At 38.8% G+C, this 27,826-nt stretch overlaps 1 protein-coding gene across 4 annotated transcripts; it reads right to left on the bottom strand.

Annotated features, from left to right (window-relative positions):
• Positions 1-6,072: 6,072 nt before the first annotated feature.
• CKAP2 (cytoskeleton associated protein 2) lies at positions 6,073-27,590 on the bottom strand. 4 transcript variants are annotated; one of them, XM_004484747.4, is made up of 9 exons: positions 27,455-27,590; positions 26,553-26,637; positions 20,845-20,917; positions 19,886-20,739; positions 18,847-19,051; positions 17,387-17,557; positions 15,309-15,378; positions 7,758-8,010; positions 6,073-7,291 (listed from the first exon to the last, which is right to left on the bottom strand). In XM_004484747.4, exons 1-9 carry the CDS (start codon positions 27,522-27,524, stop codon positions 7,036-7,038), a joined length of 2,037 nt encoding a protein of 678 aa, XP_004484804.2. In that variant the 5' UTR covers positions 27,525-27,590; the 3' UTR covers positions 6,073-7,035. The 4 variants fall into 4 exon arrangements, with proteins under 4 accessions (XP_004484804.2, XP_004484803.2, XP_071064412.1 ...); XM_004484746.3 differs by having other exon boundaries at positions 20,845-20,920; positions 27,455-27,564; XM_071208311.1 differs by having other exon boundaries at positions 20,845-20,920; positions 26,981-27,500.
• Between the last annotated feature and the right edge of the window lie 236 nt (positions 27,591-27,826).

Raw genomic sequence — 27,826 nt, 5'->3', positions numbered from 1 at the left:
AGATACGAATGCATTTTTGCTGTTGGTAGGAATGTAGAATGGAACAGCCATTGGGGAGGACTGTTTGGCAGTTCCTAAGGAAGTTGAATATCGACTTGCTGTATTAGTCAGCCAAAGGGGTGACTAATGCAAAATACCAAAAATTGGTTGGTTTTTATAAAGGATACTTATTTGGGGTAGGAGCTTACAGATACCAGGCCATAAAGCATAAGTTACTTCCCTCACCAAAGTCTACCTGGAGCAAGATGGCTGCCGACGTCTGCAAGGATTCAGGCTTCCGGGGTTCCTCCCTTCCAGGACTCCAGCTTAAGGTTTCAACATCAAACGCCAACATCAAAAACCCTCAACTCTGTCCTTTGCCATGCCTTTTATCTGTGAGTCCCCACCCACCAAGGGGTGAGGACTCAAAGCCCTACAGGCTTTACTTAATTAGATTACTTAATCTAGTAAACCTCTGACTCCATTATAATCTAATATGCCCAGAGGAAAAGATCAGTTTACAAACATAATCCAGTATTTCTTTTTGGAATTCATCAATAATATCAAACTGCTACACTCTACCCTCTGAATTCCAAAAAGACATTACAATATGCAAAAAACCACCTTAAATCAGTAACAATACAAGTACTAAATCATATGTCCTGGGGCAAAGTCCTGTCTACTATAGACCTCTGAAAACTTCAAAATAATTCATCTATTTCCAATACACAAATGGACAAAGGATAAATATTTTCATTACAATAAGGAGAAATTGGGAGGAAAACATGAGTTACAGTTTCTCTACAGTTCAGTAGACCAGCAGGAAATCCTCTGCTCAATTTCAAGGTCTGGGCATCAATCTTAAGAAGACAGTTTCTTCTCTTGGGGCCATATGGGGACCCACCCTTTCCACCAGCTTGCCCAATGGCCATTTTCTTGGCTCCACCCTCATTAAGCATCTTGGTGTTGACCAACCTCCAGACCTCTCCCTCCAAGAGTGTTGGGGTGACTGCCACACCTCACCCGATCTTCCAGTTACAGTCTTAACTCCCCTCATACAGTGACATGAAGACAACATTCCCCCTAACTTTTGGCATACAGGCTCAACCCTCTCAGAGCAATGAGTTGACCACCTGGGCTTCCCTAATCTTTGGGGGACAGGCCCACCCCTTTCAGACCTGTGGGGTGCTGACCTTAATTGCCCTAATCTTTGGGAAATGTCCTCTACCCTCTCTGTACTCTGGGTCAGTACAACTCTCCCAGAATATCAGACAGGAGCACCCAACCTCTTCTGCTGGTGCAAACTTACCCTCTCTGTACACATGGGTGGGGTTCCTCTCTTGGCCCAAGGTGATGTCCTAATTCCAGATCTCAGCTTCCATGGTTTTCCTCTTAAAGTTGTTTCTCCTTCAACCTCTCCTTTCCATGTCCTTTTTATTCCAGGCTGACAGTGGTTTTGTTCATACGGCTCTCTCAAAAACCTTGTTGGTTTAGCATGCAGGAAGCAAGGGTCCAAGCCATCAGACAGTAAGACTTCCCATGAGTCTTTCCTAGATAACTGCATCTTCAATCTTGATTTACCAGTTCCGAGTTTAGTTAAGTCCTCCGATGGGCACTTTCATCTGGGATCTTGATTTTCAGAAGCTTGGAATTTCCAGAATCAGTTTCTGTTTTCTTTGTACCTGACAGTTCAGTTCTCAGCATCTCTCTCTTATTTAGCATTTTGCTATAAGCTGCAAGCGGAGGCCAAGCTGCATTCTCTGGGTTTACTTTGGAAATTTCTTTAGCTAAATGCCCAGGCTTGCCATTTTCAAATTCTGCCTCGCAGACTTCCCCTTATGAAGGCTGACTTGGCTACAGGCACTGCTGAGTGCCCAATCTGCCAGCAGCAGAGGCCCACACTCAGCCCCTGATGTGGCACCATTCCTTGAGGTGACCAGCCTGCTACCTGGTGGCAGGTTGACTACATTGGACCACTTCCACCATGGAAGGGGCAGCAATTTGTTTTAACTTGAATAGACACATACTCTGGATATGGGTTTGCATTTCCTGCACACAATGCTTCTTCCAAAACTACCATCTGTGGACTTACCAAATGTCTTATCTACTGCCATGGCATTCCACACAGCATTGCTTCCAATTAAGGAACCCATTTCATGACAAATTATGTGCAGGAATGGCGCCGCACACAAGAAGAGCTGACACAACAAAAAGAAACACAGATTCCCGGTGCCGCTGATAAGGAGAGAAGCAGTCACAGAGGAACACACAGCGAATGAACACAGACAGCAGACAACTGGGCCAGTGGGGGGCGGGGGAGAGAAAGAAATAAAAAACTAAACTTACAAAAAAAAATTCCTTAGGCATATAGACCCCCAAATTCCTCAATAAAATACTAGCAAATAGAATCCAAAAGCACATTAAGACTTATACACCATAATCAAGTGGAATTCATGCAAGCGTGGTTCAAAGTAATAAATTAAAAATCACATTAATATAATGAAGGCGAAAAAAAGACCTCAATTGACATAGAAGACTTTTGAAAAAATCCAGCACCCTTCCCTGAAAAAGTCAGAATACTAGGAATGGAGGGAAACCTCCTTAACATTATAAAGGGTACATTTTAGTTTGCTAAAAGCTGCTGGGAGCAATATATCAGAAATGGGGTCGCTTTTACTATGGAATTTATTAAGTTAAAAGCTTACAGTTCCAGGGCTGGGAAAAACACACACATCAAGGCATCGGGTGAAGCTCTCTAACGGTTGGCTGCTGGCAATCCTGGACTCCTGCCACATGGCAAGGCACAATGGTGGCTAGGCTAGTCTCTGTCTTCTCCTCCAGTCCTACCTTCTCCCCAGGCTCAGCTGTAGGTGACCAGGTACGTAGCAGGACATCTCTCCCCTCTGCTCCAGGCTCACTGTTCAGGCTGCTCCATCTGTGGCTTCTCTCTCCCAGGTCACTGATTTCCTCTTCTGGAGGCTGTTTTCCCTGTGCCTGCAGCTCTTTATTTCTCCATGTATAAAGGACTCCAGTAAGAATATTAAGACCCACCTGGCTCATACCCTATTGAAGTAATCTAATAAAAAGGGAGTTCCCTTAAATGAATCTAATCAAAAGGTCACATCTACAAGTTTTTACACCCACAGGAACTGGATTAGATTTAGGAACATGATTTTCTGGGATCTACCTGCTTCAAACTGTCCTATGAAAAACCCACAGCTAACATACTCTATGGTGAACGACTGGAAGTTTTCGCCTTAAGATTAGGAACAACACAAATAACAGTGGTTACCACTGTTATTCAACACTTTACTGGATGCTATAACCAGAGCAATTTAGACAAAATAAAAGGCACCCAAACAGAAATAAAACTTTACATCTTCACAGATGGCATGATTCTATACAGAGAACCCTGAACAAAACCAACACATAAAGTACTATAGCTAATAAATTCAGCAAAACGGTGGGGTTCAACACACAAAAATCAGTGGTATTTCTATACACGAGTAATGAACACCCTGAAGAAGAAATTAGAAAAAAATTTAATTTACAGTAGCAATTAAAATAATCAATTATCTGTGAATAATCTAACCAAAGATATAAAGGGCTAGTACATGGAAAACAACAAAACATTGCTTAAAGAATTAAAGATCTAAATAAATGGAAGGACGTTCCATGTTCAGAGATTGGAAGGCTAATTGTAGTTGTCAATTCTACCAAAGCTACAGACTGATTGAATTGCAATTCCAATTCCAAGGGATTTGCTGAAATGGAAAAACCAATCATCAAATTCATATTAAGCAGCCCTGAATAGCCAAACCCATCTTGAAAAAGAACAAAGTTGAAGAACCCCCATTTCCTACTCTCAAAATTTACAAGTCTACAGTATTAAAATAACATGATATTGGCACAAGACAGACATAATGAGTTAAATTGAGATTTTAGATACAAAACCTCAACACCTTTGACCAAATGATCTGAGAAGAGCAGCACATTCATTCAAAAGGGAGAGTACTTCTCTTCAACAAATGGTGCTGGAAAAACTGGATATCTAGATGCAAAAGAATGAAGATTGACCCCTACTTTACACCATACTACAAGTTAACCAAGATGTATCAGTGCCCTAAATATAAGAAATAAAACTATAAAACATAGGGACATCTTCAGAATTTTCTGGTAGGCAGTATTTTCTTGGACTTTATACCAAAAGCACAAGCAGCAAAAGAAAAAATAGATAGGGCATCATCAAAATTTAAAACATATTTTGCATCAAAGGACTTTATCAAGAAAGTAAAAAGACAACCTATAGAATGGGAGAAAATATTTGGAAATGTATCTGATAAGGGCTTAATACCTAGAATGAACTCCTACAACTCAACAACACAAAGACAATCCAATTCAAAATGGGAAAAAGACAAGGTAGACATTTCTCCAAAGAAATTATACGGGGAAGTGGATGTAGCTCAAGGGATAGGGCTTCCCCCCACCATATGGGAGGACCTGGGTTCAATCCTTGGGGGCTCCTAGTGAAAAAGAGAAAGCGTGCCTGCACAGTGAGCCAGTGCCCACGTTGAGAGCTGAGTGCCCATGCAGCGAGAGCACCAGTGTGGTGAGCCAGTGCCCATGCAAGTAACACAGCAAGGTGATGACACAACAAGAGAGAGGAAGGGGAGAGTCAAGGTGAAGCACAGAAGAAACCAGGAACCAAGGTGGCGCAGCTGACAGGGAACCTTTTTCCACATCAGAGGGCCCCAAGATCGAATCCTGGTGAATCCTAGAGGAGAAAAAATGAGAAGACCAAATAGCAGGGCAGGGAAGGGGGGGGGGGGGAAATAAAATAAAATAAATATATTGAAAAAAGATTATACAAATGTCCAATAAATTCATGAAAGGATGTTCAACACTAGCCACCAAATGCAAATCAAAACCACAATGACAGGCCATCACAAACCCAACTGGAATGGCTACTATTTTTTAAAAAGCAGAAAGCAAGTGTTGGAGAGGATGCAGAGAAATAGGAACACTCATACATTATTGGAATGTAAAATGGTGCAAACCTTGCTGGAAGTTTGGCGATTGCTCAGGTCAAGTGAAACCATATGACCTGGCAACCCCACTTCTAGTATATACCCCAAAGAATTGAAAACATGGACTCCTAGAAGTTATTTACACACCATCATTCACAGTAGCATTATTTATAATTGCTAAACCATGGATGTAACCCAAGTGTCCAACAGATGAATGGATAAACAAAACATGGTATATACATACAAAGGAATACTTTTTAGCCATAAAAATAAAGTTCTGATGTGTGCTACAACATGAACCTTGAATACATCATGTTGCGTGAAATAAGCCAGACCAAAAAATACAAATACTTTATTGTCTCATTTAAGAAATAAGCATAATATGCCATATTCATAGTCAGAAACAAGAATACAGGTTATCAGGGTACTGAATGGGGAGAGCAATGTTGGAGTTTTGGTATGGAGTTACAGAAGTTTTGGTAGTAGATGATGGTGGAGGCATGTATGTATTTGTTAACTGTATATGTAATTAACACCACTGAATTATATATTATAAAAAGGATAAAAAGGGAATTTTAGGTTGTGCATGTTACTTCACACACATAAACCTCATAGACCTGTACAACACAAATAGTGAACCCCAATGTAAACAGTGGGCTAAAGATAATAGCATAATTATAATATTTCACCAATTTTAACAAAAGTACCACACTAATGCAAAAAAAGAATAGGGAAAACTGTGTGTGAGAGGTAGAATTTAGGAACTCTATTTCTATAAGCCTACAATTGCTCTAATTGAAAAGGTCCTTTATTGGGCTTCCCATAAAAAGTATGAAAAGATAGTGTTTCTGCTATCAGGAAAATAATAAGGTAAATTTTAATTAAGTAGATTAATGATCATTTCTCAAAAAGAAATATACCATGAATATGCATAAAACACACTTGCAAGTGTTGAAACTCTCAAATCAAATCTAACTACAATATTTATCAAATGTTTATCAATACATTCATTGTGAAATGCACATATAGTAATCTATCAGTTGAAATAAATGTCACTGGAACATGATTATACAGGTGTTTTAATTTATTGCATACATATTAGGCACATAGTTAAAAAGGAAAAGCCCTACTCAGAAGGAAAGACAATAAAAAGAACAAAGATAGCTGCTATCATACAAAGGGAATGAATGAACAGAAGATGAAATGTGATTTTTAATCACATTTATATAACGTAAGTTTTAAAAGTAATCTGTTACAATGAAAAACCACTTATTTGAAACTAGAATTGGTAGGTATGCTAAGTATTACTTCAGGGCTTTACAAAATAATTTTATTGGTGGTGTTGATGTGGGGAGAAGGAAATGCTTAATACATAAATGGTCATGCTTCAGGGTACATGATTTAACAGTAAAGTTTTTACATCATATAAAAGAAGTTTAACTATTAGTTATTTGGAAATGATACCCGAAGAAGAATGGCATTTGTTAAATATTCTATATAACATTCTAATTGTCTTTAAACTATATCAAACGAAGCAATGGAAGTTATAATTTTAACTGAGAAAGGAAATCACACTAGCTTTAAAATGTCTAATACCCACTGTTTGGAACCTTTTCCTTCTCACCACAAAGTACCTTCTTATATAAAAATAAATTTTACCTACAACTCCCATTTTTTTTATAATGTAGCATTACTGTATTTGTATTGTGACTTACTATCTTTCTGTAACTGAGAGTTCTTTAAAAAGAAAAGTAAAAAGCTAACATTAAGAAACCTGTTTATATTCATAGAACATAGTAAACCAACTGATAAAATTTACTTTTCTTAAAGGAAAACTCAGGTAGAATTAGTTTTCTTACACCTAGAAGGTCACTACTGCTATAATGTGAAAGTTAGTAAAGGGGTCAGCATCACGAATACGTAAGAATACTTCGGTACTTGGCCAACTCCAGACCTAAGAGAAATATAGAGCCACAGCAAAGCAAAATGAAACCCTCAGGCATTAAAAACCCCGTTTCTTATGAGAGCTTTATTTCTCTTCTGTCGTGTCAGTCTCTGAGTACCTCCGGCACAGCGCTGCGTTAGGACGGCATACGAAAGCATCCGTTTCACTGCCCAACTCGGTTAACTGTTCCAATGAAGACACACAAGGATAATGATCTTTTAACATATTTGGCAATTTGGAATTGTTCTCTTGAAGACGTCGAGAACGTCTCACTGGTGTTAGAAACTTCAGCTCTTTAAATGTAGAATTTGTTTCATCAAGTTGCATCTTCTTTTTTATACTGAAAGAACACAAAATTTTATTCCCAGAGTTCAAAAACATGTCAACACTTTTACTTTGTACTTTTGTACTGTTTATTTGATTGTTTATCTTATAGAAAGAGAGATACTGCAAGCTCCTTGAGGTGAGGAACTTATTTTCTCTATTGGTTGTTACAACCTGTACACAGTAAATATTGGAATATCTGTAAAATTTGCTAATTGTTCAATTCCAAAGCCTAATATTATTAATAAGATTAAAGAAAAATGATGCGAAAATTAATTTTTAAAATTGGCACTAGAGAAAAGCAAAGTAAATGTATTACTTAAAAGGGGAACTGTCCGCCAATGACATCCCATTTGTTTGAAAAATCCTCATCTTAACTAAAGATAGTTTTAACTTAAATCTACTATAAGATCTAAAAATACCATATTTATTATCCCTAACCATAAAAAGAAATCCTAGCACACTGCATTTTAAAAGTTTACCTTTGCAAGTATGGTGTAGTGGAAACATTATATTTAATTAAACAACTTGCTCTAGTTTCTTTATTGGAGGTTTTAACATCACAGGTGGGCTCTTTTGTTTTGTCCTCTTGTTCTTTTTCACAATCTTGAAATATCACATTTCTCTGTTGGCTACTTTCCACTTCCAGTTTTCCTGGCTCTTGTTTGACATCTATATTTTCAATGTCAACTTCTTGGATTTGTTCCACGGCTGCACAACCCTCAGTATTTTCTCCTATTGAAAATACATTTCTAGATTAAGCTTTTGGCCAAATTTTAAAAACAAAATCAGAAAATATTATTCATAGTGACTAAATTTCAAAACAATAGAACCAAACTGCCATCTCCTAACCATTATTTTTCCTAAGCAAGTATTGGTGCCAACTATTTAACAAATATTTACCATCTTCTATGTATCAAGGATTGTAGATGCAGATTTAAGAATGAAATCATCCCTGTCCTTAAGAAGCATGCATTCCATGGAATAGACACACTAGAAAATAATTAATTATTAACAGATAAGTGGTACAACTGAGGTAAGAACAAAGGGTTATGGGAACCCATAAAAAGAACTAACTAACTTTGCTTATGGGGCAGGGGGATAGCTAGGGAAGGTTTCAAAAACCTTCCTGGGTCTCAAAAAATTAGTAACAGACAAGACCAAGGAGAAGAGTTTAGGTAAGGAACATAAAGGAAAATGATCTGTTTAGACATTAAGGGTCCAGTATGCTTAGAATACAGGATAAGGAACAAGATTGGAATGGGAGGGGGAGGTAGTGAGCTCAGATAGGTAGGCAGGAGCAGTATTGTAATTTTCCTTAAATATAAAATGTTTGATATTAAAAAAAAACATTGGGGAGACAGAGACACAATTAGAATGAAAAAGAAATGTGTGATAGATTGAAGCATGTACCATGGCAGAAGACATGTTTTTAACCTTCATCTGTGTTCCTGTGGGTCTGAACCTATTTGTAAATAATATCTTGGAAAATGTTAAGGTGAGTTAGGGTGCAAATACATTTGTCTTAAAAAAGCCTATTTAGGTGTGGTCAAACTGAATGAGGACAGCCTTAATCCATACGTGTGGAGGCCTTATTAAGAGAGGAAATTTGAAAACAGTCAGAAAAGTCAGAAGCCAGAAGTCAGCAGAAACTGAAAAAGGAAACGAGAATAGCAGACACAGAAGACAACCAAGGATATTGCCAGTGACAGAAGACTGCCACCTCCAGAACGTTATCAACTCTGGAAGAAAGCATGGCCTTGCTGACACCTTGGTCTGGAACTTCTGGCCTCTAAAACCATGAACCAATATATTCTTGTTTAAGCCAACTCACTGTGTGATATCTGTCACAAGCGACCTGGCAAATTAAGACAGATGGCAAGAAAAACAAAGTTTCTGTAATAGCCTAAGCAAGTGGGAATGGGATGGAAAGGCCCAATTTAAGAGCTATTTCTGAAGTAAAACAGTCAGAACTTAGTGAACAAATGAACATATGTAGGTATCTTAATGAGTATGCATTTGTATTAAGTGTATACCTTCTAAAATTTCTTGCTTAGGAGATTTTAATGACAGATGGGGGGAAAGTGGACTTGGCCCAGTGGTTAGGGCGTCCGTCTACCACATGGGAGGTCTGCAGTTCAAACCCCGGGCCTCCTTGACCTGTGTGGAGCTGGCCCACGCGCAGCGCTGATGCGCGCAAGGAGTGCCCTGCCACGCAGGGGTGTCCCTGCGTAGGGGAGCCCCACGTGCAAGAAGTGCACCCTGCAAGGAGAGCCGCCCAGCGCGAAAGAAAGTGCAGCCTGCCCAGAAATGGTGCCGCCCACATGGAGAGCTGACACACAGGATGACGCAACAAAAAGAAAAAAACCCCACAGATTCCCGTGCCCTTGACAACAACAGAAGTGGACAAAGAAGACCATGCAGCAAACAGACAACTGGGGCGAGGGGGGGGTGGGGTGGGGAGAAATAAAACAAAATAAATCTTAAAAAAAAAAAAAAAAAAAGACAGATGGGTTTTCCTTTTTCCTGCTTCCCCCTCCCCCCCCACCACCACTGGGGAAGTGGTGGGGGAGAGCAATATTAGGTATGAGTGAAAGAAGAAAAAGGGCTCAAAATAAAACAGTTAAATTTGAAATACTTGAGAAACATCCTGGTAAATCCACTGAGCTAAAAAGATCTCTGGATTTTGGGATTTGATTATTAGGGAATTATTAAAGATTTTACTAAGAGAAGTTTCCATTGCATAACTGTCAGTTTTTTTTTTTTTTTATTGAGTGGAAGTTCAAGTGGAGAGAGAGGGAACATGAAATCATTAACCCAAAAAGTAATTAAGTGCCTACTGTATGACAGGCATTGCATTAGTATGGGAGATGCAATGATAAGGAAGATCAGACATGGTCCTTGTCCATGGAGTTTATAGTTTAAAAAACAAGATAAGCAAGCACTAAGGGTATCAAGTATTGCAAAGGGGAAAAAAGGGAGCACAAAAGGGGGGTGAATCTAACCTAGCCAGGTGGAGCAGGATGAGGTAGGTATCAGAGAAGGCTACCTGAAGAAGTAATATTTGACCCAGGGTCTAAAGGATAGGCAGGAATTAGGTGAAGAAAAATTAGAAGACTGGCTTGGAGAGACCTAGAGAGGCAAGAGATAGTATGGCCCCTCCAGTAAATGAAGAATAACAGGAGAGGAGAATAACAAGAGCCTGGAGTCAGGAATTTAAGGAGGTGGCAGAGCATTTTGGTTGCTGTTTTGACAATGGATTGGAATGGAGCAAGAGTAGAGAGGCAGGAAACCAGTTAGGAGTCTACTGCTATAGTCCAGGTAAAAGCTGTAGGTGATCTCAACTAAAATAAAGAAGCCTAGCAAGGAGGGATGGAGAGAAGCAGATAGATTTCAAGAGAAGTTAAACTGATGGGACTTTGATCGACTGTGGTACAGAAATGGGGAGGTGGGAGAGACTCAAAAAATAACCCCAAGATTTTGAGCTTGGACAACTGGTTAGCACTAAGTGCTAAGACTTGGAACCAAAAGAATGATCATGATTAGGGAAAAATTAGGTGTTCTTTATGGATATGGTGGGTTTGAGGTGCCTGAGAAATATCCAAGTGGTGTTTTTCTCTATTATTATTTAATGTCTTACATTTGCCAATGATGTTCACTCACTGCTTACATATGATTTTCCTTTGTAAAATGGACTTCACATTTGAAATCCATAATTATGTATTTCAGAAAGTCTAGAGTTTATGAAGAACTTTTTATTCCATGTAAAGGGTTATAAATATCCTACATGCTAGAAAAGATTCCACTAACTAGCATTATTCTATTGAGAATTATGAGGAATTTATGAATTTTTTTTACTAGGTGATTTGTAACTTTTTTTGTATGTGGCATACCAGTCTTTCCTGGTTTTCCTTCTATCTCCCTGACGATTCCTTTTCAAGCTCCCTCATTAACTATTACTAGTAAGATCCTATATATCTGCCCCCCAGTGAGGGTTCATTTTTTTCATTTATTTTTAGGAGGTACAGGGGCTCAAACCCAGAACCTCCTATGTGGGAAACAGGCACTCAGCCACTTGAACTACATCCACTCCGCCCCCCTCCACCGAGCATATAAACAACCACCATAAATTGAAATATTCCCTGTTCAAGTAAACATACTGACAAAAGAAGCATGATCTCCTCACACATGGATAAGCAACTACCATACAAATCTCAAATGAATTTTTTTGGTATTACATTAAGCAAAAACTTATATAACATACAACTAAGAATTTCAGTATGAGGTCTGATTTTATTTAAAGTTTAGGCCATGCTCTAGATCCTTATATTTTAAAATCATTTTGTGTACTGAAAATAAGAATACTTGTGGGAAGCGGACATGACCCAGTGGTTAGGGCGTCCATCTACCACATGGGAGGTCCATGGTTCAAACCCCGGGCCTCCCTGACCCGTGTGGAGCTGGCCCACGCACAGTGCTGATGTGCGCAAGGAGTGCCCTGCCACACAGGGGTGTCCCCCACGTAGGGGAGCCCCACGCACAAGGAGTGCTCCCCGTAAGGAGAGCCACCCAGCACGAAAGAAAGTGCAGCCTACCCAGGAATGGCACTACACACACGGAGAGCTGACACAAGGTGAAACAACAAAAAGAAACACAGATTCCTGTGCCACTGACAACAGAAGCAGACAAAGAACACGCAGCAAATAGACACAGAGAACAGACAACTAGGGCGGTGGGGGGGGGAAGGGGAGAGAAATAAATAAATCTTTAAAAAAAAAAAGAATACTTGTAACTACCCTGGAAAGCAATTTGGCATGATATATCAGAAGCCTTAACAAATTCAGAATGACTCCATTAGATTATTAAGATTAAACTAAAGAAAATAATCTGATACAAAGATGGGCTCTTTAGAAACTCAAATATTTGATAAGGTGATATATAGTGTTACAGAAAAACAAAGAAACAAAAAAACCTAGGGGAAACGGACTTTGGCCCAGTGGTTAGGGCGTCCGTCTACCATATGGGAGGTCCGCGGTTCAAACCCCGGGGCTCCTTGACCCGTGTGGAGCTGGCCATGCGCAGCGCTGACGCGCGCAAGGAGTGCCCTGCCACGCAAGGGTGTCCCCTGCGTGGGGGAGCCCCACGCGCAAGGAGTGCGCCCGTGAGGAAAGCTGCCCAGCGTGAAAAGAAAAAGCAGCCTGCCCAGGAATGGCGCCGCCCACACTTCCCGTGCCGCTGACGACAACAGAAACGGACAAAGAAACAAGACGCAGCAAATAGACACCAAGAACAGACAACCAGGGGAGGGGGGGAAATTAAATAAATAAATAAATCTTAAAAAAAAAAAACAAAAAAAACTAGGAAACAAATTAGGTTAAGTTTCTATGAAGTGATTTCTCCCCCCATCTAACATAATTAATATTAATAATATTAAAGTTTAATGAACTTACTGTGTGCCACAAATTGGGATACTGGTTTTATAGACATTATTTCATTTAATGGTCCCACCAATCTTGAGGAAGATAACATTATCCCCATTGTACAAATAAGGAAGGGGTTAAATTTCTCACCAAACATCACACTAACAGGCATGACATATGTTAGAATCTAGAAAATATTTCATTTTATGTACCCAATAGCTAATCAATCTCCTATGTCATCTCTACTCTCCCCAGCAAAGGAAATTACGGAAAGAACTTCATTATAGCACAAAAGAGATTACAGGATTTAATAGATGAAAGGTCTTCAAAGGGCATACGGTCAAAGTGCCTCATTTTTATAACAGGAAATTAAAGCCTAGAGAGGTAAAAAGGAACTTCACAGATATTCAATGACAAATTTGGGTTATTTAAAACCAAGTCTCCTAATCAAATTCTTCATACTACATAAAAGCACTGAATTTCAAAAGTAGGCCTAGAGAACAATGAGGAAAGAAACACTCTACCTTTTTTATTTTATTTTTTTTGCTATCATTTTTTAAAATTTATTGAAATTTATCACTCATTCATAAACATACACAAACAAGTGTATCATAGTTGTGAACTTACAAACCAAACATACGTAACACCAAACAAACATATATAAGATCTCACCCAACCACCAACAACCTGCATTGTTTTTAAACCTTTTAAACTAATGATTAAAGAGCATTGTCAAAATATTACCACCAAACAAAGTAGTTCTCCCCTAACCAATCCAATTGTTATTATCTTTATATCATTTATATATGAACATACATAAACAATTAGTGTACAGCAAAAGCTGGGAACCTACAAAGCAAATATGCATAACATCACATGCGGGTCCCATACATCAACCCTCCACCAACACCCTGCATTGTCATGAGACGTTTGTTACAAACTATGAAAGAACACTGTCAAAATCTTACTACCAATCACAATCCCCATCCCACATTTGGTGTGTTTTCTCCCCAACCCACCCTATTATTATTTTTTAAATATATTTTTTTATGACAGAAGTTGTAAACTTATTAAACAATCATGCACATGTGCAGAATTCCCAAACAACACCCCTCCATCATCAACACACCACACTGTGGTGTGTCATTTGCTACAGATAAAATAATATCTGATTGTTACCATGTCCATAGTGTACATTTGGCTCACATTTTCCATACTGCCTCAGTATCAACACAGTACATCTTTTACATAGATGCAAGAATATTATATCATTGCTATATATTACTAACCACAGTCCATAGGTCACTCTAGCTGTTTTTTTCCCATGCTTCTCCACATTCCCATCATCCTTCAGTAGTGTTATACATTTGTTCTAGCTAACAAAGGACACTCTTGCATCTGTACCATCAATCACAATTCTCACCCACCTCTTGGTTTACTGTGCTATCTAGTTCCTAGATTATTCTCAAGCATTCTATCAATTGGCATTTACACAACTAGACTACCATTTTCAGTCACATCCCCATTTATAAACTAGCTGTTACTCCCTGTGTGTTACCATCCACTCTATACATTTCCACAATTTTACAGTAAAGCTAATTAAAACTTCTACATACATTAAACATCAGTAGTCCAATCAGTCCTTCTCTTATCTCCTTTAAGAATCCACCACCTACCACCACACGATCATTAAATTTATTTGGAAGGGTAAGGAGTCCTGAATAGCCAGAAACATCATAAAAAGGAAAAGCGAACCCTCATCTCCAGACTTTACATCATAATACCTACCTGTAGTGGTAAAAACAGCATGATACTGGCCTAAAGACAGACAAAATAGACCAATGGAACCAAATTTATGGCTCAGAAACAGACCCTCACAGGTATGGTCAAGTGATTTTTGACTAGCCTGTCAAACTCACATAGCTCGGGCAGAACAATCCATTCAACAAATGGTGCTGAAAAAATTGGACGTCCATAGTTGAAAGAAGGAAAGAGGACACCTATCTCACTCCTTTTTCAAAAATTAACTCAAAATGGATCAAAAAACTAAAAATAAAAGCAAGAACCATAAAATTTCTTGAAGAAATTATTGGAAAATATCTTCAAGACCTAATGCTATTTTTGTTATCTGAAGATTAACTTTATTTTCGTTCTGAAAAAAAGGGATGGGAAGAATTTCTGTTGATTATACCAAATGAAGAGAATTCTAGGACTATCTCTAATATTCAGGCTGAGGAATATGGAGATACCTGTTTATCACCCTCCTTGTTTGAGGCAATTAGGTAATGAGCCACAAGGTGCTAGAATTTCTTGGCATGAAGCAAGCTAAGGCTGATTAATCTTTTTTTTTTTAATTGATTTTTTAAAATTGATTTTGTAAAAATATTACATTAAAAAAATATGAGGTCCCATTCGACCCCACCACCCCCACCGCACCCCTCCCCCCCCAGCAACACTCACTCCCATCATCATGACACATCCATTGCATTTGGTAAGTACATCTCTGGGTATCACTCTACCTTTTTTAAAAGCAAAAAAAGAGAAAAGTCATTCAGCAAAGAAATTTTAATAAAACCAGAATCCACTTGAAGGAAACAAAAGAAACTAACTTACCCAAATTAACTTTTTCTTGACTCTTCAGTGTTAGAATATCTACAATTTCATGTCGCATCTCTTCAATAGGCTTAAAATTTTTTTAAGAAAGCAGACTCACATAAATTTTATATTCTCAGACATTAACTAGGTTGTCCAAATTTAAAATATTAAAATCACAGTGATTAAAACTTATTTAAAAATTAGGCAGTGATTCTTAAACCATGCTTCTCAGAACACTTTTGTCACTAAAATTGAATAGCCGACTTTTCCAATTTACAGAATTAAAAACAAGATTAAGGAATAGAATTTCATCAGTGAAAATTTTGCCCATTACTTTTCTTAAGCTTTTGGTAACTATTACTGCTTGCCTTATAAGAAAATTAATGGACAAGTAGGAAATTAACCAAAGAGCTATTAAGATTTATAGTGTCTGTTATATGGCAGATACTATAAGCACTATTTACTTTAAGCCTGCTAATGCACAGTACACAAAATATTAAATAAAAGGGATGCTCTGGCTCATAGTCAGTTCCAGTACTTAGTCCTCAACTACTCATCAATACTGCTTTCAATTTTCTCGACTACTTCTGATCCTTGCTTTCCAATTTCTGCTCTGGTAGCACACCTTTTCCTTTACACTACTGCTTTCTATATACAGCTTTAGCTCTGGCTATACATCATAGCTACATTGACAGAAGCTGCAGTACATAATGTCCCTTCTAGTTCAATGCAGTAGAGATCTGACACTCCCTCTTCAAATGGGATCTTCTCAAATATAATTACTCTTCAGCATAGTGTTCTACATATAGCCATGGAGAAACTACTTGCTGAATGTGATTTTTCAAAAATTTAAAAAAAAAAATTGTCTTTTTAAAAAAGATACATAGATCACAAAAAATGTTACATTAAAAAATAAGAGGTTCTCATAGCTCCCCCCCCCCCCGTCAACAACCTCTTTCATCATTGTGGCACATTCGCTGCATTTGGTGAATACATTTTGGAGCACTGCTGCACTGCATGGGTTATAGTTTATGGTGCAGTTTTTACTCTACCCCACTACATTCAGTGGGTTATGGCAGAAAATACTGAATGTGATTTTCAGTGCAGGTTAAAGATCAAGCATTTGTTGGCTTTGCTGAGACTAGTGTGAACAGGCTAAAAAGAATAACTAGAAAAAAAAATCTCTAATAAGTTTAAGAAACTTGCTCAAAGGGAAGTTTTAGGAACATTCGCTGTCCTAAAGTTTTAGGAACATGTCCTAAAGTTTTAGGAACATTTGCTGTCCTTAAAAACAAAACAAAAAACCTGAAGATATAATTTATTTTGTACCGGATGTTTCTGTAGCAACAGACTAGGAAGAGGTGAGAGTCAATGGTATCAAACCACTATGGTGGCAATAATGTTTAAGAAACTAGTTTACTGCTATCTTTTATATGTGGGCAAGATGGACTATACCACATGGATATGTAAATAAAGGACTCAGATATATTCCGATAAAGAAAGGAAAAGTTGTCTCACAAAGAAAACCATCAGATTTTGATAACATTTTAAAGATAATTTAACTCCATTTGCTTTATATTCAATAAGAAAAAAAATTTTGTTTTGAGGTACTGGGGACCAGGGATTGAACCCTGGACCCCGTATGTGGGAAGGCAGTGCTCAACCACCAGGCCATACTGGCTTCCCTGAGTTAGTGTAATTATTTGTTTTGCTTGTTTGTTTATGTTTTTTCAGGAGGCACCAGAAACCAAACCCAGTACCTCCCATGTGGGAGGCAGGCACTCAACTGAATAAGCAAAATTTTAATATTAAAAATTCAGTTTCCTAGAATTCCCAATTAGGAAATGTGCAGAATAAGTGTTATTAAATTTATATTTCAGCTTATATCCATTGTCTAAGGTCTAATTATTCGTAAAACAGTAAAAGTTTCAGAAGGCTGAGAAACAGCTTTAAAAATGCAACCCTTGTGGCCTTCAAACAAATTTCATTACTACTACGTATATACCATAAATCAAGTGATTACTTCGAGATATGTTCCAAAACAACTGTGAATCACTTACACTGTAACAACAAAGATCAGTAAATTTTAATCTCACCTGAGCCCCTGCCAGAATGGCTTTCTCATAGATTGCAATAATGTTTTCAATAGGACTTGTGATTGGCTCAAGTTGTACAAGGCATATCCAATATTTAACAAGTTTTTTGGCATCTGGTATATTTTTAATCAGGCTATTCAGTGTGGCCGTTATTTCTTCTTTTGGGCATCCCTAAAATAGTAAGAAAAATGTGTGATGTTTTTAGCCTACTAAGTATGATCAATCAATAATTAAGATTACTAAATCAAGATCAATGATAAAAAGAATAAAATTGATAGAAAAATATTCAAAAGATATTCACTACATTCTCTTCCTTACTCCAAACTTATTTTGAATGGCTAGCAAAAAAAAAAAGCACCTCAGCCATGAGTATAATTCAGTAGAAAATGAAATACTGCTTGAGATCTATGTTAGTAGAAAATAATTAACAATCTACTCAGCCCTCTTATACATTAGGAGATTCCATTTGTTAGTATTTTATTTAGGATATTTGCATCTCCCATGTTCATGAGTAAAAACAGCCTACAGATTTATTTTTTAATTGTCTTTATCAGGTTTTGAGATGAAGGTTCACTTGAACCTGTAATGGTTTATGTAAGTTATACATAATTAAATAGTTGGGCAGAAAAATTCTACAGTATGAAAAAAAAACCAAAAAACTTCAACTGAACAGAAATAAGAAGAAATCCAGTGGTTTCCTGATTGCAGCTTTCCAGTTGTAACTTTTATTGGTCTTTAGAACCACCAAAGGTTTAAAGATGCTCAGAGCGAGGTTTGAAATGATACCCTGTATTCAGCCTTGTTATGGATCTTAGACACTAGTAAGTGACCACAGTAAGATTAAATAGTAGTGAGGAAACAGGAAATATTCTGGAGTGATTATACCTCAGATTTTGGTCCAAATAGCAAAATTCTACAATAAATTCAGTACCACAGCAATGATGTAGATTAATGGGATTTTATTTGTGAATGTTGTTAACTTGAATTTAATCTATGGTAATATTAAATGGCTCACTAATTTGTGTTGCTAGTCCTTGGTAAAATACGTAAATCAATGGGAAAAATAATTTTTAGGTATGTTTGAATAAATGTAAGAAACAGAAGTGGGAGGGGTGCCAAGTGAATTAATATCCACCCCCAGCCCACTCTATATTAACACCTAGAACACAGTATTTAAAACCTAACTAAAAAGAAAAAAACAAAAAACAAAAAAACCCTAACCAACGAAACTGTCCTGTTGATATACTTAGTATATGAATGTAATACAAAATGCTCTCAAAGGCAAAAGAGGAACAATCTCACAATCAATGTTAAGTCGGCATTAACATCAGTTATGTAACTTGGTCAAAAAGACTGACAATATAATTGTTGTATGTAAATGCCACTGTAATGAAAAAAATGTACATGAAAGTAATTTGCAAACTATAAAATGCTACACAAATATATAATAGACTATATACCTCTTTAATCAGATTCAGACATTCAGAAAATGTCTTGTTTACTTTTTCTGTAAACAGTCTTTGCTCATCTTCTTCTGCCATGGTAGTCCAGAAGGACCCAACTGGTTTTTCATTTTGTCCTTCAGGCTCAGGCTGGCCAAGTATGGAGCTAGGAGGCCTTTTCAGCACTCTTCCTTTGTCGGCTTTCCACTCAGACAGACGAATTCTACAGTTTTAAGCAGTATATAAATATTACAATGACACTGATGATAGAAGGATTGAATAAAGGAAAAGTTAAAAAATATTTCATGGGAAGTGTACATGGTTCAACTGATAGAGTGTCTGCCTACCATATGGAGGGTCCAGGGTTCGATACCCAGGGCCTCCTGACCCATGTGGTAAACTGGCCCACGTGCAGAGCTGCCGCGCGCAGGGCTGCCCCATGTGCAAGGAGTGTGCCCCGCAAGGAAAGCCACCCCATGTGAGAAAAAGCACAGCCCAGGAGTGGCACCGCACACACAGGAGAGCTGAAGCAGCAAGATGACGCAACAAAAGAGATGCAGTTTCCCGGTGCCGCCTGACAATACAAGCAGACACAGAAAAACACAGTGAATGGACACAGAGAGCAGACAAAGGGTGGGGGTGTGTGGGGGGTGAAGGGGAGAGAAATAAATAAAATAAATCTATAAAATATATCTACAAAAAAAAACACCATTTCAGGTCTTTAAGTAGTTTTATACTAGTGGCACAGATATAGTTCACAAGCTTGAAAAATACTGAACACATCAAAGCCCATTACAGGCTCAGAGACCACAAGAACGCCTTTTTAAATGGAGAGGTTATAAAATATTGCCCAATTTAAAACAACCTAATAAAACACAACCAAAGTAATTTTTAGGTCATGTTATCCCACGATATAAATTTGCTTAAAAATTTGTATGTTACAAGAGAATCCACAAAAGATAATTCTAATACATTCAAGGAAATCAGAAACCAAATTCACAAATAGTACTCCACTGAAAACAAAGCTACTGAAATGAAGAAAATCCCATCTACTTACTTTCTTTCTTCTGCAGTCTCTTTGGGCTGAGCCGATCTAACAATGGTTGCTTTTGCTATAGTGTGTCTTCGCTGGTCAATGGTTTTTGGCTTTTCTATCAGTTTGGTATTAGAAGACAAAGGGGGCCTGGTTTTAATTTTAGAAACTATGCTTCTTGATGTCTCATTTCCTTTTGAGTCTTGAGAACTAATTTTGACACTAGATAAACCTGTTTTTAACTGCAGCAGTCCTCTTCCAGTAAGCCCCTTCCGAACTGTAACATTGGCAGAGGTTCTACTGATGCCCTGTTTCATCTTGTCCTGGGTATTATCATGGTGACTTCTAATAGGAAGGCGCACAAGTTGCCTATCCTGAGACGCAGCGGTCACAACTTTAGTGGCAGTTATGTCTAAAACTCTATCACTTTTCACTGTTGCACTGCTGGTGTTTACAGGCTGAAGCTCTGTGGCTTTAGAGATAGTAGCTGAAAGTTTCTTGGTTGCTGTACAACTCACATCTTTGACTTGCAGAGGCTTTCTAAATGAATTAACCTTAGACTGAACAATTTGCCCACGATAAGTTCCAAGCACAGGTTTCTTGGGCATGTTAGCATCTTGCTTCAGTTTCTCTGTAGTCATTTGGTTTTTATTAATTTTTTTAGAGTGAAAAGCCTGGCTAAGTGTCATACGTTGATCTTGGGAATCATCTTTAATAGGTAACACCTGAAGAGTTTGATTATTGTCCTCAAAATTATGTTTATCGACTGCTATTGTTGAATTGGTTAATTCGTTAGAAGATTTTAAAGGAACACAATTTTTTTCCATCCTTACATTACTTTTGATCTCTGTAGGTCTACTGGCATTTTCTTTATCAGCCTGAAAGAGTTAAGACAAATCAGTATTTAGAACTCATTTCTTTCAAAAAGAACTCAGGAAAAGAGGAAAAAGGGACTGCTTATGAGGGCTTTGTCCATATCTTACCATTTTTGTTTTAAGTTTCAGAACTTTTGTGCCTCTTTGGACCTGGTGTTCTGATGTCATTCTCTGGCCTCTACTACTTTAAAAAGAAAAAAAAAAAAAAAAAATTAACCCTGTACCAAGAAGACTTCTTTTTTTCAGGGGCGGGGGTTATTAACAATTAACAACATTATACTTTAAATTTTAAATGAAGGCAAGAAGTTGAGATTTATTTGTTCTAAGCAAAACTTTTCCTCATTATAGTGCAACTCAACAGTGTGAACAAGATGGCTAAGCACTTTAAAGATACTTTTTAAAGTCTTAACACCTTCCCCCCATAGAATATGTAAACACTAGATAATTTCAATCCAAAAACACCATTCTCTAGTCATGCAAATAAGTCTTCAAAATACCTTCATTAAGCAACATTTTCTTGGGTTAGTTTTAAATATTCAGTAAAGGCTTACACTGAAAAATATTTTAAAAATAGCCCTCCCTAAGAAACCCAAAATTTACCATACACACCCACAGCTTAATTTATATTAGGACACATTAAGAATATGGACCTTGGGAAACGGACTTTGGCCCAGTGGTTAGGGCGTCCGTCTACCATATGGGAGGTCCGCGGTTCAAACCCCAGGCCTCCTTGACCGGTGTGGAGCTGGCCCATGCGCAGTGCTGATGCGCGCAAGGAGTGCCGTGCCACGCAAGGGTATCCCCCGCGTAGGGGAGCCCCACGCGCAAGGAGTGCGCCCGTGAGGAAATCCGCCCAGAGTGAAAAGAAAGTGCAGCCTGCCCAGGAATGGCGCCGCCCACACTTCCCGTGCCGCTGACGACAACAGAAGCGGACAAAGAAACAAGACGCAGCAAATAGACACCAAGAACAGACAACCAGGGGAGGGGGGGAAATTAAATAAATAAATAAATCTTAAAAAAAAAAAAAGAAAAGAATATGGACCTTAAATTCTAGGTGGCCAGGCATTTAGATATTTATCCAGAGCAACTGTTTGCTCAAGAAGGCTAGTACAGGCCTTGAGAATCTTTTAGTAGGTAATTACTCCAAGAGTGCTATTATTAAATTGGAAAAAAAAAAAAGGGGGGGGGATTTAGGGAGGAGAGAAGTTTCCCAGCTCTCAAGAACAAAAGTAAAGTGATCTTCAGAAGGGAATCTCTCCCCACATATTCTTCATTTGTGGAATAATTTTTTCTGCTCTCCCAACTTTTCTCTCATACTTGGAGTTTTGTTTTTGTTTAATCTAGGAAAATTTCAGTGATTTCCCCCACACCACCACCCCCTCCCCCCCAAATACTGCCTCCCCTCTTTTCTCTCCATTTGGAATTATCCAGATGATGGGAACTTCTCCACCCCTGATCTCTCAATTATTCTATAGACTTTCCATTCCCTTGTGCTGTATTCTGGGAGAATTCCCAGGCTTGATCCTACAGGTAACAAATTTATCCACTCTACTATTCAGACCTATAGAGGTTTTTATTTTAACAATTACAGTCTCCATTCCTAAGATGTCTAATTGATTCTTTTATAACTACTACCTGTTTCTGTTTTATGGATGTACTATTATCTCTTAACTCTTAGCAGAAATTTTAAAATCTACTTCATTTGATATAAGTTCCTCTGAATGCTTTCTTTGAAACTTCTCTTTCATTGTGTTGGCATTTCTCAAATGTTTGGTAATTCTTGACCGAGTGCTAACTGTATTTGAACAAATCTAAGGTGCTATTAATTTCAAGAAGCACAATTATTTGTGTACCATTTAGGGAAAAGCCCCATTGATCAGATATGCCATTTAAAATTTTTTTAATTTATTTTTAAAAGATACTTAGATTACATAAAATGTTACATAAAAGATATAAGGGATTCCCATATGCCCCACTCCCCACACCTCCCACTTTTCCCCACATTAACAACTTCTTTCATTAATGTGGTACATTCACTGCATTTGATGAATACTCTTTGGAGCACTGTACATAGCATGGATTATAGTTTACACTCTCTCCCACTCAATTCTGCAGGTTATAGCAGGATATATAATGGCCTGTAGATCAAATAGACCATTGATTCTAAGGCACATCCCAAATTCAGAGATAAAATGAGGGTCAAAATATGCCAATGAAAGTACTCTCTTAGTAGCTGTCTTCTGAGTGTGAGTTGCTTCCCCATTCCTCCCAGGCACGGTCAGTCTGCCAGAGCACACTGTCTTCCCATTTGAGCTCCTGCACTCCCTACCTGGTGGAAAATTCCCCTCTTGCTATTCCCTGCCCCACTAGTATAGGATGGTAGATGATGTTCAGGGTCAGCCTGCCATATTGCTTCCAATATAGTACCTCAACTAAGCAGGCTCCCCACATTGGTCTCAGCTTCTACAACTTCTGGGCTTACAGCATACTGAAATGTTACCTTACTGAGAAAATCAGAAGCTATCTTTTAACAAGTCTACCTGTCTATCTGCCTCTGCATATTCTGCCTTCTGTCCTATTCAAATGGATGAACTGAGCTTGCGACTGATCTAGGATCAAACTCTCCATTCCATTCCCTCTTGCTTGCCAGACTTTGTTCCTGCAATTATTTGCCATCATTATCTTGTCCCTCCTCAAGGTCATTCCCATCACGATGTAATCTCTCCTAATTTAAAAAGCCTTAAGCCTTGCATTCCCTTTCAACTACTGCCTAATTTTTCATATAGCTAAACTCAAAAGGAGGTATCTACATCCACTATCTCCATGTTGTCACTTCCCATTCTTTCCTTACCCATTGCCCATCAAAAAGTTGTCCCCACCATTCTACAAAAACTCCTGTCATCCACTTTCATGTTTCCATAACTCAAGGCCAATTTCCCATCTCCATCTTATTGGATCTTTCAACATTCAAAATAGCACTTGATACTTTTAATCATTTTTCTTTAATAGCACTTTTCTCTTTGCCACTGGATCACCAATTCTACTTTTCCTCCCACCTCATTAGTCTACTTTTTAAAAGTCTCCTTCTCTCTTCTTGCTAACCTTTCCAAGGCTCAAAGCCTTAACTGTTCTTCTGCCCTTTCATTTTAATTTTATATTTCTGCACAACTCCTCTTTTTCCATCAGTGCTAAGCCTTCAAAATCGCTAGCCTTCCTATCTACTAGTTAAAAATCTCTGATAAGGAGACCCTATCTTATTCACCTGCCCAGTGTGGAGACATATAGGATAATAAATAATCTTATTATTAAAGAACTCAGAAGAACTACCTGAACAAAGGAGACTTGAGATACATACACTCCAGAGTTGTAAACTAGAACCCTAAAAAGGTGCAACTGTGATTGGCTGTTTTACTTGATGAAGTGTTGCTCAAGTAATATTTAAATTCTGAAAGGAATATGGTATTTGTGTAGTATCTTGGTTAAATCAGAGGAAGAAGAGTTTTAGAATTTTCTTTTCTTCCCATTATGCATAAACCCTATGACCCCAATGGATTCCTTTATAAAAGAGAGTCACTGTCTTATTTAAATTAGTTTATCTTTGCTCCCTCCTAGTAAGCTTACCGAGTCCCAAAGTTTTACATAAGTGTTTACAAACTGACAATTTCCAAGTTATATACCCAGTCCCAGCATCTGTCCGGAACTTCAGACACATAACTATTTGGCATCTCCACATGGATGTCTTACTGGTACCTGAAACTTTACACAGTCAAAACACAGCTCCTGATTCCTCCATTCCTACTTTTTTTTTTTTTTAAGATTTATTTATTATTTCTCTCCTGTCCTCCCCACCCCGGTTGTCTGTTCTGTGTGTCTATTTGCTGTATCTTCTTTGTCGCTTCTGTTGTTGTCAGTGGCACGGGAATCTGTGTTTCTTTTTGTTGCGTCATCTTGCTGTGTCAGCTCTCCGTGTGTGTGGCGCCATTCCTGGGCAGGCTGCACTTTCTTTCGCGCTGGGCGGCTCTCCTTATGGGGTGCACTCCTTGAGCGTGGGGCTCCCCTAAGTGGGGGACACACCTGTGTGGCAGGGCACTCCTTGCATGCATCAGCACTGTGCATGGGCCTGCTCCAGACGGGTCAAGGAGGCCCGGGGTTTGAACCGCGGACCTCCCATGTGGTCAACGGACGCCCTAACCGCTGGGCCAAGTCCGCCGCCCTCCATTCCTACTTTGGTCTTCACCCATCTCAATATATGGTATCACTATCTACTTAGTTACTCAAACCAAAACCCAAGCATCGTCTTTTTTTTCTTAAACAAATATGGGATTATTTGTGATAAGAGAAAACATTTATTCTAAATGAAAAACGTCAAGTTAGAAATTTTAAATAACATTTTACTTGGTAAGACTGTCAAACATAATACTGAAAAAGAGTTCAAAGAATATCATGTACTCTTTACCCAGATTCATCTACTGCTAACATTTTACGCTATTTGTGTTACATGCTCTCTCTGAATGTGTGTCGTGTATATATACCTTTTTTTCCTAAACCATTTGAAGATAAATTACATACATCATTGCCCTTGACCCCTAAAAACTTCAGTGGTTATTTCCCAATAGGGATATTCTCACATAACCACAGTACAGTTACCAAACTCATAAATGGACCTTGATACACTGCTTTAATCCACTGTCCACATAAGGTCAACTAACCTAAAAATGTCCTTTATAGCATTTCCCCCAATCCAGCAGAGGATCTAGTATGGGGTCAGGTATTAAATTTAGTTGTTGTGTCTCCTTACTCTACTTTAATCTGGAACATGATATCTTTAACTCTATTCATTCTTTTACATTCCATCACCAAATCCAGTTAGCTCTATCTCCTAAATACAAACCGAATCTGACCACTGTGGAAGGGGATGAAGAGTCATTTATAAAGAAATGAAATGCAGAAACATGCAAAAAATGCAAAGAAAAGAAATGCAAATTAAACAAGGCTCTTTTTTAACGCCCTCCCCGAGAGTGGCAACGATACTGGGAGACAATTAAGGAAACCAGGAGAATAAAGTATTTCAAGAACTTTAAAAGTCCATGCTTTTAGATCACACAGAAAGAGCCTAGAAAGACACTATTAGTGGTTACCTCTAGAGGGTGAGGGAACCTTCTAACTTTCTATTTTATATACTTTTGAGGATTTTTGCTTGTTTTTGATACAATCATATCCTATTTTTAAAATTAAAACAAAATACAAAGGTATTTCAATGGACAGTTGAGATTCAAACACATGATCAAACATTGCTAAATAAAGAATAAAAACCTTGCTAAATTATAGAAAGGCTGACCTTTGCAATACTGTATAAGCCATAAGTCAACACTTTAGTACAGAGACATACATTTGTCCTTAAAATTGTTTCCCCTTAAAGTGAATTCATTTACACAGAAAACGACGATATAATGCTGCACTGGTCCATACAGCAGTCACTAGCCATATGTGGTCTTGGAGCACTTGAAATGCGGCTAGTCCAAAATGAAATGTGAAAATTTAAAATACACACCAGATTTTGAAGACTAAGTACCAAAAAAGAATGTAAGTAAAATGCCTCAATAAAAATTCTGTAATGCTGATTACACGCTGAAATGGTTATACTTTGAATATATTACATTAAATAAAATGTTATTAAAATTCATTTTACCCTTTAAAAAAACTTTTTAACGTGGCTAGTTGAAAACTTAAAATTACATAAGCGGCTCACAGCGTATTTTTATTGGACAGCTCTGATATAATTTTACAGAACTGAAATGAAATATACTTGACCTCACCTGGATAAAAGATGGCCTTCCTGTTTGTACACAAAAGGAGTTTTTCTTTCTAATAGATGTTCCTTGAGTTTTTCTATTCTTTGCTCTAAAAAAGATTTGCAGTCAACATTAATTAAAACATCACATAAAATATATATAGTTGACTAAATGAAGATTTTTTTTTCCACCAGGTGTTTAAAAAACGTTATACTTGAGATGACATCTTCCAACGAACAGAAAATTTCCCAATTCAGAACGGCCTTTGAGAAATAACCCCATTAATAAGATTTTAAAGATAAAAAAAACCCCACAACCACGCTACTCTGCATAATCTCCACTGACACTTAAAAAATCTGGAGAACATTTCAACATAAGGTTAGTGAAAACCAAACTTCTAGAAACGAAAATGTAGAGACAAAACACTAGACCCCAAATTCTGCGTAATTTACCGAAGTCGAGTTGGATGAGACCCTCCAATTTCTTTCTTCTGTTTTCTCAAGTGTTGAACAAAAAACTATAAACGTTATCTCCGAGGGCCCTTTCAACCCTAGGCCTCCATAAAGTCTAAGGCATTAAACTTGGGACCTCGGCTCCGGACCCCGCCGGCCCGAAACGAGCCTCCCAGGCCCGCGACCGAGCGCCCGCGCAAGCGCACTCGGTCCGCTCCGCGGTCCCCGCTGCCCGCCGCTGGGTCCCCGATGCCCACCGCCGTCTGGCGGGCGCCGGCGCCGCGCGGGGCGTTCGACGAGCCCGACAATACTGCGGAGTGGGCGCTGCCTTCTCGTCACCGGCTCTCCGACGGCCAGAACGAAGCTCGCGGGGCTCTCAACGCAGCCAGTCAGGCTCGGCCGCCGGCCCGCCCCGCCCGCGTCCCCTCAGCAAACGACTCGCCTCCCGGCCTCCGCCGCCGCTCGGCCCCTCACCTCGGAACGCGGGCCGGGCCCTCTGACTGGGCGGCAGCTGCAGACTGCGGAGCACCGCAGAGAAGCTCATAGCAGCACGCACACTCCGCTCCGCGGACGCGGGGCCGCCGGGCCTTAAGACGCGCGAGGGCCGCCGCCGCCCATTGGTGCGGGGAGAATTGAACGGGCCAATGGGCGCGGGGGGCGGGGCCGGCGCTGCCTGGTCGTTGGCGGGGCTCTGGTTTCAGGCCTAAGCCACGCCCTCCTCTGCTGTGCCGCCGGGAGGGTGGGCTTGCCTTGTTCAAACTCCTTCCCGCAATCCCCTGAGTACCCTGCTGCGTAGCCGGATCCGGCCTTTTTGAGGAGGAAGGCCTGGGACAGGCCAAGTCCTCA

Source organism: Dasypus novemcinctus, chromosome 15 (genome assembly GCF_030445035.2).
Source record: "Dasypus novemcinctus isolate mDasNov1 chromosome 15, mDasNov1.1.hap2, whole genome shotgun sequence".
Classification (NCBI taxonomy): domain Eukaryota; kingdom Metazoa; phylum Chordata; class Mammalia; order Cingulata; family Dasypodidae; genus Dasypus; species Dasypus novemcinctus.
This window is presented reverse-complemented; position numbering and strand designations above follow the sequence as displayed.